This window comes from Pavona decussata, unplaced genomic scaffold, assembly GCF_977016875.1.
Source record: "Pavona decussata unplaced genomic scaffold, jaPavDecu1.1 SCAFFOLD_137, whole genome shotgun sequence".
Taxonomy (NCBI): Eukaryota; Metazoa; Cnidaria; class Anthozoa; order Scleractinia; family Agariciidae; genus Pavona; species Pavona decussata.
The window spans coordinates 532,892-551,497 of record NW_028145550.1 but is presented as its reverse complement, the minus strand read 5'-3'; the positions used below and the strand labels follow the sequence as shown (position 1 = coordinate 551,497).

Below are 18,606 nucleotides of genomic sequence, written 5' to 3'. Positions count from 1 at the left end.
CGGGCTTTTCTGGCATCAATCTGCTTTCAAAATGGACGGCGACGTGGCATTAGGAGGAGAGAAAGAAGATCCGGGAATTCTTCCTTTTGCGATACACCGCTGAAGGAGCGCGGGCAAACAGAGGAAGCTGGCCTGGTGACCAAGCCAAACATTGACCCACAAGAAGAGACGAAAATTTTTAGGGCAATTCTTTTGCGATTTTCGCACAATGTCGGGTGGAGGAAAGGACCGATTGAACATTTTCCCTTCTAGGATGTAAGCTTAACATACTCGCTGAAGACTTACTGGTTTTTTACGGGGAAGTGTTGACGGGAATTGTGTTTATTCTCCGTTACATTTAGGGCCTTGACATTGATGAAAGCTCGACTGAAAGGTGCGCAGAAGGGACATAGTCTTTTGAAAAAGAAATCCGATGCACTAACGATGCGCTTCAGAAAAATCCTTAGAAAGATCATTGAGGTAAGTATTAAAAATATCCGCCTCTACTGAACATAGCAGACTATAGATCTCAAAGCGCGATGTAACAATCTGATTTTCGCCTTTTCGTCTTCACTTGTACACAGACCAAAACTTTGATGGGTGATGTAATGAGAGAAGCAACTTTCTCGTTAGCTGAGGCAAACTTTGCTGCCGGCGATTTCAGGTAATTCTTGATTTTCTGATCGTGTCCAAAGAGTAATACGACTGAAAATTTGAGTCACGTGATGCGAAATATTTGTTGGTATTGCATTTTATTTGGGGGGTGGGGAGGGATATATAATAGGTGGATTTTTTTTTTTCAAAAAATAAAGAAGTACAAACACCAATCGAGACTGCTATCAACACAATCTGGGTTGATATGATAACAGTGTACTATATTTTGGTGACCATTAATTATTTATTAACTTCAGATTTTACCTGGTAGAGTCCAACCTCGATTATCCGGACCTCTATTATCCGGAATTGCTTCCCAGTTCCCAATTTTTTCATGAATATTAATAAGATGCGATCACATTGTCGTTCCTTGAAACAAACAAGCCTGATGCTTGAACATTTCAGAGTGCTTTGAATACACTAACACTTGTAAATATAACATAACATACAGGCTAATAATATGCAATTCTGATCTATTTCACAATTAATTCTGTTTTCTTTATTTCCTTTGTTCACATTACTGTCTCATTAATATTCATATTTTCGATTATCTGGACTATTTACTCAAGTCCCAATGAGGCTGGATAATCGAGGCTCAACTGTACGTGTATCTTTCAGTCACCATGTACACTGTAGTCTTCATTCCTGGCAGTTTACCACTGATTCTCTTTTTTCTTTTTCAGCATAACAGAATTTGTATATATTTTCTGATATTTCTTTGTCATTGCAATTTAAAGGTCAATTAATTATTTTACTTCCAGCTATGTGGTTTTGGAGAATGTTGACAAGGCACAGACAAAGATTCGTCTTAGGAAAGACAATGTTGCTGGTAAAGCGATTATTGCTGCATTAAATAATAATGATAATGGTAGTGTCGTTGTTAATCATTAAAAATTAAACTGACTCATAATTATTTGGATATAGCGGCCATGGTATATATAAGCTGTGCCCCACAAATGTGGTTAGAGTATGCGTCAAGGAGAAAAGAAAATATTACTAAATCAGCAAGATTTAGCGACTTTTCATTGTTGTTTTTAATAAAACACTTATTCCACTCGCACACATTGGATAGGAGATGATAATAGGCAACTCTTGTTGGCTATCTAGTATCATCTTGACTGTTATCTATCTCAAATGAGACTTGTTGCCCTTTGAGTAAATGGTTATTAAAAACCTAGAAATATTCCAGATTAGTTTTACCATTAAGGTGTGCAGATTACATTTCGCATTACAGCCTTTAAGAGTGACCATTGTTTTTACAGCAGTCAATAATACCAAAAAATCTAACTTGTCAATGAAGGAGTACTTAATATTTCTGACTTGTTTCATTGTGTTTGTTGTAGGTGTTCATTTACCGATCTTTGAAGCCTATGCAGATGGCACCAATAGTAAGTTGTCCCCCTTTAATAATTTAAATGTGGAGTTTAAAGTCTGCACCATTCCGTTTTTTTTTTTCATGGAAGCCAGCTTATTTAACAATTCACATGCATGTTTAATAATGGCCAGCATCTAAATTATTAATACTTTTATTTGCAAACACTGCAGCTGTGCATGATCAAACACACAAGTTATGAGAATAATATTGAAATGCTCACCAAAGATAAAATTTCTTGATGGTTAAACACTCCTATATGTAACTTTTACCAAAGAAATATGGGAACAAAAATGAGGAGAATATTCTTGCCAATATCAGGACTTCGGATAAAGATGGGTAGGTTTTATGTAAGACTGTTTTAGATGTGTACATTTAATAAATAATAATAATACATTTATATAGCGTCCTTTCCCAGTGGTCCAAAACGCTTCACAGAAGGGAAATTATAATATTACAAATTGCCTTACTATGTCTATTAAAAAAAAGGAGGTAAGTAAATGGTGATCTGGTCGAAATTTTCATACATATCATGTAAAAACCGTTCATTTCAAAGAATTTGCCTATTGATTTGGTTTGGTGTGATGTGCATACTGTAAGAACCCATTCACTGATTATTTAACAATGTCTGGTTGATCTCTTTTCTTTAAAACTAACCAACTTTAATTTAAAGTAACTGACTTTAGAAGTTACTAACTTGATAGTTAATTTAACATTTGGCAGGCTTAATTTTCACATCACTGCAAAATGAAGGTACATGCATGTACATGAGTTATTTTGTTCCATAATTTGTTTTATCCTTGCACTTCAGGTTACGAGTTGACTGGTTTGTCTCGTGGTGGCCAACAAGTCAGTAAATGCCAGGAAGTCTACGCCAAGGCTGTCAAACTGCTGGTTGAGCTAGCATCCCTTCAGGTATAAAATAATTATTTTAATAAGCATTTTACTTCAGTTGGCAATGCTTTTACACCCTAAGCTCAGCATTGAATTCCCATGCTTTCATTCTGCCACTCTTTCCACGTTCCTGCTAGTATGGTTGGTGCTCATTTTCCCTTGGCATCATGACTTCCGCAGTATTGCCAGGAGTTACATGTAGATGTTGCTGCTCTGGAGAGTGGTTCTCCATCCAGAGGCTCGTTACTAATAACAGAATCTTCTGGAGGCAATCCCATCCCATCCCACATCCTTTAAAGTGATGCAGTTGTTCACCTGAGCTTAGAACCTACTTGTACATGTGTTGGTCGATAATATTCCCCTGATGTTTGAAAAATTGACAGTGGTTAAAAATTATTGAAGCAATTTGAAACAAACTATCCAAGTGAACATGTTTCTCTTACATGGTAATCATCATCTGCTGCATGCATGTGTACCTTACTCTCGCATTTTTAAAGTGATTCCTGGTGGGAACAGTTTTGCAACGTATGAGACGTTTGTGGACTTGTTTGTTTGGGTTGGGATTCCATTGTTGCATCATTAAACCTTCAGTGACAAAGAAATTGCCAAATGAAAGAATAAGATGAATTCTCGTGTCCGATGCAGGCAGATTTTACATATCTTACAGTTATTCTGTATTCTTACAGACTGCTTTTGTTACACTGGATGAGGCTATTAAAATCACAAACAGGAGAGTGAATGCTATAGAATATGGTAAGAACATTTTCTGTGAGGAAAAACTGGGTGCATACTTTTGAAATTATACATGTACATATATGTTGGGATATAAACTGAGGAACAGTGGAACCCAGCAAAAAAAATAATTATTTTTGTTCCAGTTCTCAAACACTGTCATTCCCCTGTTTACACATACCAGTGCACTTTGTTTGGGGTTCCTGCATTCCTTTCAATAAAATAATTATACTATAGTGATACTGGAGAATTCAACATCAGTGTTACAAATTTTCAGGAACAAATTTTCACAGGGACTTTTTTTTCTGTATTTGCAAGAATTGCAATAGTTTAAGACTCACAAAAATTTCATTCCAAGTTAATGCATTGGCCCTTTAATTTTGTTTTCCAGTGATTATTCCCAAGATTGAGGCAACAATATCATACATCATAGGAGAACTGGATGAAAGAGAGAGGGAAGAATTCTACAGGTTTGTGAAGCCGAGGTTGTTTTGTTTTCTTTCGCTAATATGTCTTGATTTTCACTTAACTTTTCAGCACTACATGTAATATCAACATGTCTATTCTCCTTACTGTCCTCCATGTATTTCTTGTCCTACTAGTTGGGAGATTTTGTGTAAAAATCAAGGCATTTCATTTTTGGTGATTACAATGTACATGTACTTTCTTTATTCTCCTGACTTAAATGTTTAATCAAGCAGTATCTTAAATATTAAATGTTTGAAATGGTTTCTTATCCTGATTACTGTTTGCCTCTAACTTACATCGTAGGCTCAAGAAAATTCAAGAAAAGAAGAAAATTATTAAACAGAAGGCAGAAGCTGCGAAGAAAGCAAAAGGAATAACAAATGGTGATGTGGTTTGTGAATGTGATAGATTACACCAATTTGGGGAATAAATGCCTTCAGTTGGTTATTAAATAAATTTTAGTGGATTCAAGTGATTTTGCCAAACTTTGCATTAACAGCCAAGTGTTTTACAAGCTGATTGGTTTCATGTTTTCAAATTAAAAATGGTGTAGAGGAAAATAAAATTGGGCTTTACATCTGGCATTCTTCATTGTGTTGTTCCAGAAATACATGTATTCATGTCCTTCCCAATAAAATGTTATTTGATATGGAATTTCCAATGACCTTTCATGGGAAATTATGGGGGATATACAGTAGATGTTACCTTCTGGAACCACATGTTAATGTTCCCAGTAACAGTTTTGAAACATTAAATTTGTTGAAGTAGGGGTGGTGTGTGTGTGTAGGTGGGGGGGGGGGGGGGATTGGGGTGTCATAGGCCAGGAGAGATACATATACCTAGTCACAGGGTTGCCAACAGGGAAACATTTTTTTTTCAAGGTCAGGATAAAGTCAGGGAATTTTGCATCAAGTCGGGGGAATTCTTAAGTAACATATCAAACAATGAGGAGAGAGTTTAATACAACGTGTAGCAGAGTATTTTTGACGAACTTCGAGGTTTTTGATGTATATTTGTGATGAAACACTGTGATGAGTGTTTGATATAACTTCTCGAACAAACTGATTTTGAAGGGGAAATTAAAGATGCAAAAACGAGGAGTTTTTCATCAGATATCCAAACATGTCACGGTGCATGATTTCCTTTTGTCTTTGGCTTTTGAATTATTAAATAAATGAGTTTGAGAATTCTATCTCAAAGTCAGTGAAAAGTGATCAGGGTATTTTAGTTTTGGCTAGCCACTCAGTTTGCAAGAGAGTATTTTTTTGGGAAATGTACTGTCATTGCAAAGGGTATTTACAAACTAAGGAATTGATTTCTTTCACTTTATAGTTGGCTTTATTATAAAGGGATTTGTCTTTAGTGGTTAGTGGAAATAACATTTAGTTCTGAGTCAGTGAAAAGTCAGGGAATTTTTTTCCTAGAGGTGGCAACCCATACTATATAATGCAAACTTTAATTTATCGCTGGTTGAGTTTTGAACTCCACAGGTAGTAAACTGAAATAGCATGTCTTATTTCTTTTGTTTACAGACCAAACTTCAAACCTGTTGGATGATGCAGAGGATGAGGACTTGCTATTCAAGTAACATCAATACATTCCTTCTAAGCAACTGTCTAGGAATCTTTACTACTGTATGTAATTTATTTTAGATTATAACAATTAGATAATTATTGCTCATGATGGAGAAATGGTTTTTAAACATTATGTATGATTTTGTATGGGGAAAAGCTTGTTCTTAACAGCCACTGAGTGTCAATTTACCTCTCGCTATCACATCTTGAAATTCAAATATCAGTACTGTACAAATCTTTTCCTTTTACTGCAGTTAGTTGACCCTTTAACCCCTAATATCAAAGAACAAATTCTTGTATCTTGTTTTTATACTTTTCTTATAAAAGTACTGGGGAGAAGTTATTAAGATATCAAGAAAATTTATTTTCCAAAGTGATTGTATCCTTACAGTCAACCCAGGTCACGCGTGAACGATATTTTTGAAATTTGAACAGAGTTTTGAAATTTACATGTCAGTAAAATCGTATAAATTTCCCTAGCTTATTGACGGGATAAAGCTATGAATTTTTCTTTACATTGCAAAATTGAATATTTTAAGAATAACAATTGTTTCCCAAGTATTTTGAATCTTTTTTTTCAGTCAATGCATCTGCTTCGGAATGATTTCGAGAGAAATGGCCAACATTCCATTCACACGTTGGACATTACGAAGAGAAATTCGAATGTTCATTTCATTCTTGGAAATACTGTTCACGCGTGACCTGGATTGACTGTAATTCTCATGACCTTAGGTGTTGAATAAGCATTGTTATTACAAGGAGAAATTTGATGCTCAGTACTGCTACAGTTAATAGATTGATTTCATTAACTATAATTAACTTCATGACAAGAAATACAGTACCGTGTAAATGTAAATTATCACTAACAGTACGTGTGCTATGGTATTAATTGACATCCAATTAATCCGACAAGTTACAATAAAGTACAAGTGTAGAATGGTTTTCAGTTGAGTGTTGAAATTTCATGTTTGCTCTCAGCTGGTTTTGCTTTACTTTGCCTTATCACTTGACTGGTTAAAAGTCTTGCTTCTGTTTTCCTGCCAAATTAGGCATCAAACCAAAACCTGCCATGACTTCGTTGTATACCTTTTCATGTGCGTGGCACCATTTGTGACTTTTAGGTATCTAAAATTTGTATAAGAGACTTGTCTTGTCCCCTCAGTTACAGTGTGCAATACATTTGATTCAGTTGCTTACTCATTTGAAAACTGCTTTATTTCATGTAGGAAATATAAAAATACTAATTTACCGCAAGTCTATGAAATCTGCTAACAGTCTTTCTGTTATTTAGCTTCTTGTCCCTTGATTTGCGCAAACTATTTTCATTTTTGTTTGACCTTGCAGCGCTTTACAATTTTTACCAGCCAAAATGAGTAGGGAAAGAGCAAAACTTGCTAGCTGGAACCGAAATTTTTACTACTCTGCGGCTAGTTGGTGGCCATTTGTCTCGATCCCTGTAATGATGTTAAAAATTCCATTGATGAGTTTTTGGATGGGTGGGGAGGGGGGGAGGGGTCTCTTTGAGTGTAAGAACGCACAATATTGAAAACACCTAAACTAACATGAGTGCTCCAGGGAATATTTTAAAGATTTGTTTGGTCAGTGAAAAGTTTGCTCTATGTTATCAAATGTGGTGGTATGTGCTGCTTGCATTATGCAAAAAATTGTATACAACTGTCATCGTTCAACGTTGGCAGTGACAAGCATGTCTAAATCAGCCTTAGAACTTCTAAAACTGTTTGCGTTGGACATGAAGGAATTAAAATTTAACTGAGTGTACAAAATCAACATTTATTTCATTTTAAGCAATCAGAGGGTCTTAAGTTCCATTTATATGCCTGTATTATAATAATTAATTGTATTTAAAATTATACTGAGTGTAAACAATATTCTCAAACACTGTTAATTTGACAATAAAGAAGGTGGCTTTCATAGATGACTGTGTCAGATTTTTTTGTGTATGATTGGGACCGTGCATGTCCTGAAGAACATGATTGACATTCTGTGATGACGAGAATAATACGCCTTGACAAACAAACAAAGACTGTTGTGATATCTTTACCAGTGCTATATTTTTATATATCTAACAGTATTTGATGGTTTTACATAATACGCACGGATATTTTGCGAGTTGCAAAGTATTTTTCTTTGCCCCAAAGGCGAGGAAAAATATGAGCATTGAGCAAATTGTCCACGCATATTATAAGTGAAACCATCGAATAAGAGATTTATTATTCCACTACAAAAAGATTTTGCTATTTTGGCTTCTCTTTTCTGGTAAGAGTGTTGAAATATGGCCTCATTATCTGCCCATCAGTATATTGTGCTTTTTGAATAATGTAAACAACACAGAGAGCCAGTGAAATGTCATTGCCTGCATTGGCTCTGTTGTAAACTGGTGAAACCGGGACACTACAGTGTATTACGGTCTTGTATTTTGCTTGACTTTAGTTGGTGAAATGATATAATAGTGGTATAATAATTTAAAAAAATTATTTCAGCCACAAAAACAGTATTTCATCATTGGCCACCTTCTCTTCTTAATTTCACTAATAAAAGGCATACCATTCAGCCTCCTTTCTGGTGGAGAAGCATGAGGTTTCCTCAGAATAACATTGTCACTTTTAGCTGTGAGTTATTCACCAGCCGAAGATTGTTGCAATGTTTAGTCATCCTAAAAAAAAAATACGTAAAAAGTGTGATATCACTTTTTGATTAGTCTTTGTTCAGTTAATTTTATTATGCTAAGAGGTTTCACGCCACATATAACCACCCCCGCATGCAACAAATTTTCATGTTGCAGAAAGTCTCCTTTTTGCTACATGAAAATTTGTTGCATGCGGGGAGGTGGTAAAATGGGCAACAAACAATTAAGACTTGCAACACAACATTTGTTGTGTGACAAGTTGCAAGAAGATCAATGCAAGTTACCCACCCATTCATCATCACCAGCTCCATCTCCTTCTTCTTCTGGTGTCCCTTGCTGTGCTTTAAATGACATCACCTTGTCTGTCCATGAACTGCCAGCAGCTTCTCCTCCAGTGTAGTTAGTAACTGTTGCAGTCTCATCATCGAGTTTCACTATAAACTCTTGACAGAAAGAACAATGGCAAGGGGAAAAAAGATAAAGTGTTAAATCAATGCACAAAGTAATCAACGAAATTAATTTCTCAATTATTAGGAATAGTTTGGTGAATGTTATAATGTTCAAAGACACTGGTAATAATATAAAATCGTAAAAGGGAGGCCTGCGATCACTAAAGGTGCTTTTTAGGAGGAGACATGGGAGGGAGGGGGGTGGGGGTTCAGGATACTGTATTTAGAATGTTTTTGAGAACAACTACAGGCACATTATTATCTAGTCTCTCACTCACTTCAAAGTAATTTACTGGGTCGAACAATAATTGTTATTTTAAAATATTTCCTCAAAAGGAATCTGACCATTATATTCAAGGGATGTTCATTTATTTAATATTCCACATTATTTCCCTTCGGCATGTAACAGCTGCAAATTTGACAGCCAAATTTCAGAAGGTGGGAAAGAAAAGTAGAACATAATCTGCCCCCTGTCATTCTGTGTACCCTGAGAGGTTCATGTAGAAGTTAAGCCTACCAATAAGTGGGCCTTCTCCATTGGTCTTTAGCCTAACGTGGTCTCCTTGCATCAGTTCCATTTTCTCTATATACTTTTCTTCACACCAGAAGGCCTGACTCGCACTACCTCTCTCAGGCAGTTTGTTCTCTGTGAGGTTTTCCAACTCTGCTACTGTTGTGATCCTCTTTGCCTCAGTTGCAATTATTTTATCAGAATCTGGTGCAGCAGTGGTCTCTAGAGAACAACACAAATTAAGAAAGTTGAAGAAAGAAGTTTAAGGCCGAGGTTGGGTTGAGCCCTTTATGTTACAAATTGGCAGCAGGTTTTCAAAAAATGTATTCCTTAAGGGCCCTCTGACCCTCTTCCAAATAATTATCTTAAAAGGATAATTTCTAGAAAATGATTTAAATTATAAGTCCCTAAATTTAGTTGCTTTATTCTTAATATCATAGCTAGACCTAATCAATCAATCAATCAATCAATCAATCAATCAATCAATCAATCAATCAATCAATCAATCAATCAATCAATCAATCAATCAATCAATCAATCAATCAATCAATCAATCAATCAATCAATCAATCAATCAATCAATCAATCAATTAATCAATCAATCAATCAGTCAGTCAGTCAATCAACTGTTTATTATCCATGTAATTGTTATATCTACAATATTACTCTAAAGCTAAAATAAGCTTGTTCAAAATATGAACATAAAGGTCTAAAAAGTACTGCTATAAATGTTCAGCACTTTTTATGAATGCTCTGTCATTTTTCTGACTGCAGCATAATTATGCAAATGCAATGTATTTAAATATGCAAATCATGTAACATTATGTATCTTAATTAGTGCCATGCAAATTTTCTGTCTTCCCCATTTGTCATCATAGCTGGGAAAATATGTTCTGTAACTTTGTTTTTTTATTGCATCCAAGACATTTCCTTTAATTGACATCAGCCTTAACTCCCTTCTCTAACTCTCCACATTCACTGTTAAAGCAATGTTCCCTTTAGCACTTAAGAAAGGTCGAACTCATGCAATAGCATTCTACAAACCGTCATTCTATTTTTATGTATCTCATATCTTCAGCCATGTTTGAGTCAGAACATTACATGTCTTAATATATTCCCTTACCTGAGCTACAATGTAGAGATATTTTAATCTCTGAATAATTTGTAGACTGAGACCAATTAATTCTTCTTTTGACAGATACCTTAACCTCAGCAACCCTGGGCAGCTCTGGCCATCCCCTTTTTATTTTTTGGAAAATAAGAAAATTTATTGCTAGTCTCATAAATACTGGGCAGGACTTACTGTAGGAGGACATCAAGTAACCAGTGCTGACTTTTTTATCCTTTCCATAGTTTGGCTCAATTTCCTTTCCAGAAACTGCATCAAACTTTCTCTTGAATGCTTTTGAAATCTCTATATGCAGGACTACATAACGCCACTGTGTTGAAATACAGTAGATATTAATGTGTTGGAAGTAAAAGAAGAAAAATTAAAAGTAACATTGTTCGACATTTTGATGTATCAAACATCATTATCAAGAATGAAGAAAATGTACAGCTCAATATTTAAAATGTTAGGTTGTATTGTAACAAATATGTGAATGTGTGGTGGTGTAGTGGTTTCCTGGTAGAAATCGTACTCAGGATCCTCAGTAAGATCCTGTAGCTGCGGATCCTACAAGATCTTACAGGATCTTATAAAATCCTATAGGATCCAATTCATAGGATTTCTACCAGGGTTAATGCATCAGACTTTTGATAATCATTGGACTTTCAGAGGGTTGGAAGGTCTATGGTTCATAAGGCTAAGTTGGTCACGTCATTGCTTAGTTGTTTCCTTAGACAAGAAACCTGGCTGCACATTGTCTCTCTTCCGCCAGGTGTATAAATAGGTACCTGTGGCATACTGCTGGGGCTGAAATCCTGCGATGGACTTCAGCCTCTGATCAAGGGAAGTGTAGTGCTAGCAGTACTCTTAGTTGATTCATACTACAGAAATCGGTTAAAGCTGATCTGGCTGTGTGGGCCACCTAGGCTCATACTGTGACTTAACCTTACACATCAAATGGAAATTACCTTTTGGGATTCTGAGAAAGGATCTGTGACAGAAAATCTCAACCTGCCATGCATTTTACCCTCTACAATAACACCACCAGTTCTTTTGAAAGGAAAACAAGACAAATGTTTTGCATCAGTATGCTCCTTTGTATTTACTTAAACTATTTAATTACAAAGCAGAGGACAGCTGGATCATTCCCCCTAGATTAATTGTCAGACTTGCTTTATAATTAGTGAAAAGACAAAGTCATACAAATAAACTAATTTTGCAAGTGTCAGTCATTTTTCACTATGTTCATGTTTTGACAATGGATCGGCATGGAGTTGGGTCCATGATCTCAACTTCCAAGTGCACCCCACCCCAACCCTACCCCACACACGTCCAACCGAGACAGATTCTTGTCACATTACCCCTGTGCTATAAAACTATCAGATCTTACAGTCATCCATAAAGCACTTTAAATTTAAGCTTTCATTTATCTTTGCCAAGAAATAATCCCAAGCTTGGGCGTGGATCGCGAGAAAATATATATCTAAACAGTTTTTATTACATGTACATACAAATTGGGTTGAAGACTTACATGTATAATCAGTGATTATTTTTCTCCTACTTGATAAAGAATATGTTACATTTTAGCTTATAAGATTATATTTCGGTAAAGTAAACGAACAGAAAGGGTTCCTATTACTAGAACTCATGTGTTTGAAGTACAAATCGACACTAAAGATTAAATATTTAGGACAATTCTACAAGGAGGTCAAAACCTCTAGAACCTTTAATACAGCCTATATTTTAAACAAACCTGTGCAAACGAAAGACCTTGTCGGGTTCCCAGCGTTTTTCCCATCTGACAGGACTAACGGGAATTGACTCCAAGGGTTTATTGTCATAAAGCATATGGGAACGGCTCATTTTAACCCTGAAATGGCTAGTTTCCCTGGCATATAATATCGATTAGCGGTTCTTTTGACAGGCGTTCGACTAATCACAGCCGAGGGGTCTGAAAACGAATCATAGAATGTCACGCGATCCACCGGAAATCACGAAAGGCTGTAACACAACTCATAACACCGTTAATTCTTTGGAATTTATGCCTCTGTTTTGCCCTTCCACACGATTTGTACCTAAAGCTGTTATGAATGAAAGCTTGTGCACGGAAAAAAAATTATCTCAGACGGAGAGAATAATTGGATGATAAGGCTACAGACTTTTAATAATTTGCAGCACACCTATTGGTGAGGCCCTGATTTAAGATGAATGACGTAAATCGGATTTGACTTAATGCCAGGAAATACTTTACCTTCCATACAAATCTGCTCCTAGGTTCGATTTCCGCTGCTCTCTCTGGTCCGAACAGCGGCTGGTAATCGAGCCTAATCTGCTCCTCCCTCCCCTCCCTCCTTCTCTGTTGACCCCCCTCTCTAGTCGCATTCTATCCATACCTCTTTATATCTAGTACTAGGAAACAGTCCAGTTGTTCATGTTACGGTATTATTTCCCAAACCGCTTCCGGCCAACAGTCTCTACCAGCACGCAACATTTGCTTTGGTAGCATGATATTTCTGAAAAAAAAAAAAAAAAAAAATCCAGGTGCAATTTTTTTCTTCTGCGAGCACACAAACGGGGATCACGAGATGTAGGCCACAAAATAGAGAATTAGTTTCCCGGCGTTTAATTTTGACTTTAGCCTTTCACCGGCCCTACTATCTGAAAGCCTGAAACAGGCTGCCATGGGATAGATGAAACACTAAAAAATCTCTCTGGGATCGGTTGTTCGAAAGCTGATTATAACGTTAATCCCCGATTAAAAATTAACCGAGGTTCTTATCTCGCACGTTAAAATGTTTTTAAAAGCCAATTTTGGGCTAATGGTAAAGAAAAGTCGTAAGTCATAACTTACAGACAAAAATCTTTGGAAGAATCTTTATTTATTAGTACTTAAACTTGAGTCAAAATTCACTTTAATCCGGGATTAAGATAATCTGTGTTGCGTCATCTCGTAGACAACCACGGGATTAGAAAGTTTCCCGCCATTTTCCGCCGGCCGGGAGAAGACATCTAAAGTGGACCCCAAAATGCAAGGAAAGGGACTGAGATCTCTTGAATATTATGGAGCAATTTTAGAGGTGAGTGCTGTGCTGTTAACGTTTTGAATCGTTTTGCCACTATTATTTGGAAGCATATTTTTGTCTTTTTCATATTTTATGTGACGTAACGGGTTAAATGACGGAACCAAAGAAAAAGCATACTGACAAGGTTCGGTTTGAAAGGAGCTTGGCTGGAAGTTCTTTCACGAACGTAAGCTTGTAACTCATTAAAAACGTAAGCTGAAACGTAAAACTTAAACGGAAGGGCGGCACAAGTTGTTACTGGGCCACTATCGCTACATTTAATGCTTTAGCAAGTTGGTTTCATGTTGTTTCGTGTTTTTAGTGTCGGCAAACTGCCATAAGCTTGGTGACGCTTATGGAAATATTCTCACACGTAAGCTTATTTCACGTAAGTTTGTTTCATTGAAACTTTGCTCAGAAGTTCATTGTCTTAAGGTGGCTCGTAAGGGTTTTTCATTTTTGTAGAGTTTGTGAAGTGATAAAATGTGGACAAAAAATTGTAACTGATAATATGGGCAAACTATATACAAACATCGATCTTTGTAGCCCTGTCGGTTGGCATTACTTTAAGACCAGTTATGACGTCATAAAGGTTACCATGGCAACAGGTCAGCTCCACAGAAAGGACCCCTAAATATTAGTTTTTGTTAAGGTCTCCTTGTCCAAATTTGTGTCATAGTGTTGGTTTCTATGCATCAGATCTCTTAGCAGATGCAGTTCTGATTTCAGTTCTGTCTAAAATTAAGTTTAACTAAGCATTAAATGAAGACAAAATTAGACTTCAAATGTTCAGATAGTGTTGAGTCTGTGTAAAAGTGTTAGAATTCTCGGTTTTCACTGTCATGCCATTGAAAAAAAAAATCGAAACAATTCCATAAATGAGGTCAAGAAATTGACATGGTATAGAGGATAAATAAGGCATCTGTCCAAGTGTCAGGTCTGTGCGGCATTCCGTACCTGAGTTATTTGACAAAATGTTCCACATAAATGTATAGAGCTTAGTATGGAGACGCCATGTTTGTGTCCCTCTGAGGGGCACAAACATGGCGGCCGGAAATATGAAAGTTCACTTTTGCCAGACAAGAGGTTTGTTTGCCCTTGTGAATTTTCGAATGTTTAGATTAATATTTCTCCTCAAACTTAAATTGTTTAGAACGCTGAAAATCACCCGAAGAGTCATTTTTAAGATACGGAAAAGCTCTAAGTTTTATCTTGCATTGTTTGGGTCTTCATTTGGGAGAAGTGTTCAATGATTATCTAAATGGCATGCTGTGTGTCACTACAGAGCTGTAGTATGCTAACAGCTGAGATTTTCTCTCTACATTATACACCTTAGTCCATTCTTTCTGTCATTAAACAAGTAGCACACTAAATGCCTGAGGAAACTTTGCCACAAGTGAAGGTAGATAGGTAAGCATTACCTGGTGAGGTAAGCCAAGCTAACTGAATAAGGTAAGCTAAACTAAGGGATGGACCAGATTATTTTTGAGGGGGGTGGGGGGGGGAGGGGGCAATTACCAAAAAAATTCCTGCACAGCAAAAGTAGAGAAAAAAAATCATGCACAGTGGGCCAAGGGGAAAAAAAAAAGTCAAGCAAGCCTTTCTACTCGTAGGATCCTGTTAGACCAAATGAAAAACTAATCTGTAATTTTTTGTCATAATTTAATTTAGACAGACAGAAATGCTGTGTTATTATTTGTATTAATACTAATTCCCCTCTTTGTGTTTCATATCATAAATACATCATTTCCATCTATCTCTTGTATACTTTTCACTGAATCTGGTATGATATAAAATTCATTCCATAAAACATCACTTTCCATCTCTTGCATTAAATTATAACTTTCAGCTATCATCAACATATCTGAGATCTGATAATTAAATAAACAAAATTATTAAATAGTGTTCCATACTTGTATAGCCCATACCTCATAAAATGCTCATTTTTGGTGATACTTTGATAAATATGAAGACTAAATGAAAACCAATAGAAAAAAAATTTGTGCACAATCTGAAGGTGCTAAAAAAATTTTTTGCACAGCCTAAAGGTGAAAAAAAAAAATTCTTAACAAGACAAAATTGCTCAACCCCCCCTCCCCTCAAAACTAAAATGGTCCATCCGTAAGGAATAGGAAAGCAGTACATGGGCCACAGACAGCCAATACTTGAAGCAATGAGAAGTATTACTACTCACATTGGTTGGAGTGCTGGTCCATCACAAGTTTACCCCAGCATTTGTAAGTCTCTCCCTACCCCCCCCCCCCCCCCCAAGTTTGTCTGTAATCATTTATACAAGTACCGGTAGGTTGTATAATCTCTATTAAGAGGGAACTCAAGGCAATTTGCATACAGTTAATACCCCTGTAAGACAGACACTCATCTAACAGGCTCCGTCCACATTCATCCAGTTGAATTTGAAAATACATTACTGATTTGGTCTTCCACCCACACTAACCCAGTATTTTTGGCCACCAAAAACAAAACCCCTCGAAAATGCTCCTCAGGAGGTATAAATTTAAAAACTCCAGCTAAGTGGTTTAGTGTGGGTGGTGAAAACAAGCCTTTGTAACCAGCACCTTTTGTTTATTTTCTTTGTTTTTTTTCTTTTTGTATTTTCATATTTTCTTTTTTGTAATGTTCTAATATGTTGAATTGCTAATTACAAAATTAATAAAGATTACATTTCAGAATAAAAAGTAGCGATATTAAAACATGACGTTTCAGCGACGACATGTCACCATTATCAAATGTAAATTATAATAAGATTGGTAATGTTATATAAAGAAAGGAAGGTGTGAAATTACATTAACGTTACCAATCTTATTATAATTTACATTATTTTGATAATGATGAAATGTCATCGCTGAAATGTCATGTTTTAATATCGCTACTTTTTTATTCTGAGATGTTTTTTCCAAATCCTTAGTTATCAGAAATAAAGATAATTAAAAAAAAAAAAAAGAAACAAGGCTTCTTGGAAAACAGTGGAATTACAACAGCAAGGTGTGAATACTCCACTGTGTATTTAGCATCTCTGGGAAGTGGGGATGCTATTTCCAAATTTATCCGGAATTGTGTGGATGGAAAACATTGATGTATTTTCAGGGGAAAAACACTGATTTTGACTTTATCCGGATTAGTGCCAGTAGGGCCTAAAATAAACACTACCAGGGTGACTGACTTGGTTGAATTTCACTGTTTGTCTGTAATTAAACTCTTAACAAGATGGACACTTTTCTTAAAGGAGGAGAAGAGAGAACTGGTCCTGATGGTGTACACGTTAGAGGGCTGGTAGACTGAAGTTGTTGGCCAATCTTGTCTGCAGGGTGTTCTGTTTTCAAGGAGAAAAAAACCTGTGATCTTTTTTTTGTTATTTGACTTTGTCTGAGAAAATTAGGTAAAGCCTTTAGTCTTTGCAATGCTTGACAGGTTTGTATCAAAGGTGAAAAGAAACAGGAGGAGGTGCCCAGGGAGCAGCAATTTAACCTAGAGGATGTAGGGAAACACAGCTGCACAACACCAAGGATGTCGCTTAGGAATAAATTGTTTAGCCAGCAATGAAAGCCTAACCTATTAGGGTGGAACAGGGGGCATGTTCCCCTGAAATGTTCAAAACTGGAGCTTAAAAGTGCGGTCTGGCTGATTTAAATCAGTGATGAGCTGAAAACTGTAGGTATTAACTTGGAGTTGAATTGCAGAAAGTGCAAAAATGTTGCACTTACATCATCAATAACCAGCAATAATAGGCCATTTTACAGTTGTGTGCTTAGTGACCTTGTTTTCATACAAACCTCACTGCTTTTCAAATGTAGATCATTCTCTTCTTATGCTAACTAGTTTGCATTTACTTATGAAAAACAGTGAGGTTTGTATCAAAACAAGGTCACCCCCAGCCTCGCTTCCAATCCTAGGCCAGGTCACTAAACACACAAGTACTGTAAAATGGCCTATTAGAAATAAATTTTACAGGTTTAAGCATAAAAATAACTGGCCCATAAAATCATTGTATTCGGGGAAATGGACTGTGCAATGGGCTATTTGAAAAATGCATCCCAGATAAGAGGGAACCTTAAAGTACTTATGAACCTCCCATGCCCTCAGCCCACCAAGTGTCAACTCACAATGTAAACCAACTTTACCAACATTTCTTTATTGCTGTCTGATTACAAAAGTGTACCAAAAGTTACTGTTACCTTTTGCAAAAACGTCTGCATGGAAAAAGGCTAAAAAATTGCCTGGTAAATAAGTTACATATTAAATATGATTTAAATCTGCCATACATAAATAAAACCTTTCCTTCTTAAAATCTGTTTTATTCATGGTAGGCCATCAGGAGAGAAAAGATGTCTTCATTAACCCTTTACTTCACTCTTTGAGTCATGTGACTAAAAAAAATCCTAGTGTTAGCATTCAATTGAAAGCTTCTTGCAGTGCTATTTGCAATGATGTACACTGAATTTCAAGTTGGTTCTAACATTTGAGTTCAGTTGGAACATTCAAATGAAAGCTACTGGTTGTAATTTTCAGGTCACTACAACTGAAAGAGTCTCTGGATAAATGTCTTATCCCCATTCATATGGAGGCTATTTGACAGTTTTTTTGGTGCTTTTTATTTCGCCTGATCTTCAAGTATATCCATTGGGTGAAATCTTCAAAAGCAATCATTCTCCAAATGTAAGCTTAACTGAGCAGAACGTGATTAGAATGCAGGTTGGTTTTGAACGTTTATCCCAAGATAATCGTGTGTACTGTTACACTCAAAGAGGTTAAAGGGTTGCATGATGACCGAATCCTCAACCCCCCTCCCCCCCAAAAAATATTGAAAGTGTGAGATAGAATGTTGGCAAAAAAATCTAATGCTGAGACAATTTCTTGACTCATTTTGCCTAACTAGCTTCATCGGCAAAAATTCGATGAATGCCAGTCAGTTGCACTTTTCCTCTACTCATTAACTTTGTTCCATTACAAAACAAATTCGTCAATTTTTTTTACATTGTTTTGCAGAGGATACCCTTAAATTTATTATTTTTCCTTATGTTTTAACTTCATCCCAACGGTGGTGAGTAACCAACAATATTATAAATGTCATTCTTCTCTTCCAAAAATCTCTCTTTAATATTGTACTCCCCACAGGATTGCAGTTATTCTTTCCTCCC

The 18,606-nt window shown here is 36.2% G+C and overlaps 2 protein-coding genes across 3 annotated transcripts; one reads left to right on the top strand and one right to left on the bottom strand.

Moving 5' to 3' along the window:
- Positions 1-57: 57 nt before the first annotated feature.
- On the top strand, positions 58-7,609 carry LOC146467170 (V-type proton ATPase subunit D-like). The gene is made up of 10 exons (XM_085126264.1): positions 58-255; positions 342-459; positions 564-643; positions 1,395-1,462; positions 1,977-2,021; positions 2,817-2,920; positions 3,586-3,652; positions 4,023-4,101; positions 4,403-4,482; positions 5,632-7,609. Exons 1-10 carry the CDS (start codon positions 209-211, stop codon positions 5,685-5,687), a joined length of 744 nt encoding a protein of 247 aa, XP_084982390.1. The 5' UTR covers positions 58-208; the 3' UTR covers positions 5,688-7,609.
- On the bottom strand, positions 7,445-12,309 carry LOC146467169 (arpin-like). 2 transcript variants are annotated; one of them, XM_085126265.1, is made up of 6 exons: positions 12,142-12,309; positions 11,357-11,438; positions 10,584-10,719; positions 9,287-9,502; positions 8,609-8,763; positions 7,445-8,347 (listed from the first exon to the last, which is right to left on the bottom strand). In XM_085126265.1, the coding sequence occupies exons 1-6, from the start codon at positions 12,249-12,251 to the stop codon at positions 8,339-8,341; spliced, it is 708 nt and encodes a 235-aa protein (XP_084982391.1). In that variant the 5' UTR covers positions 12,252-12,309; the 3' UTR covers positions 7,445-8,338. The 2 variants fall into 2 exon arrangements, with proteins under 2 accessions (XP_084982391.1, XP_084982392.1); XM_085126266.1 differs by lacking the exon at positions 11,357-11,438.
- Positions 12,310-18,606: the final 6,297 nt, after the last annotated feature.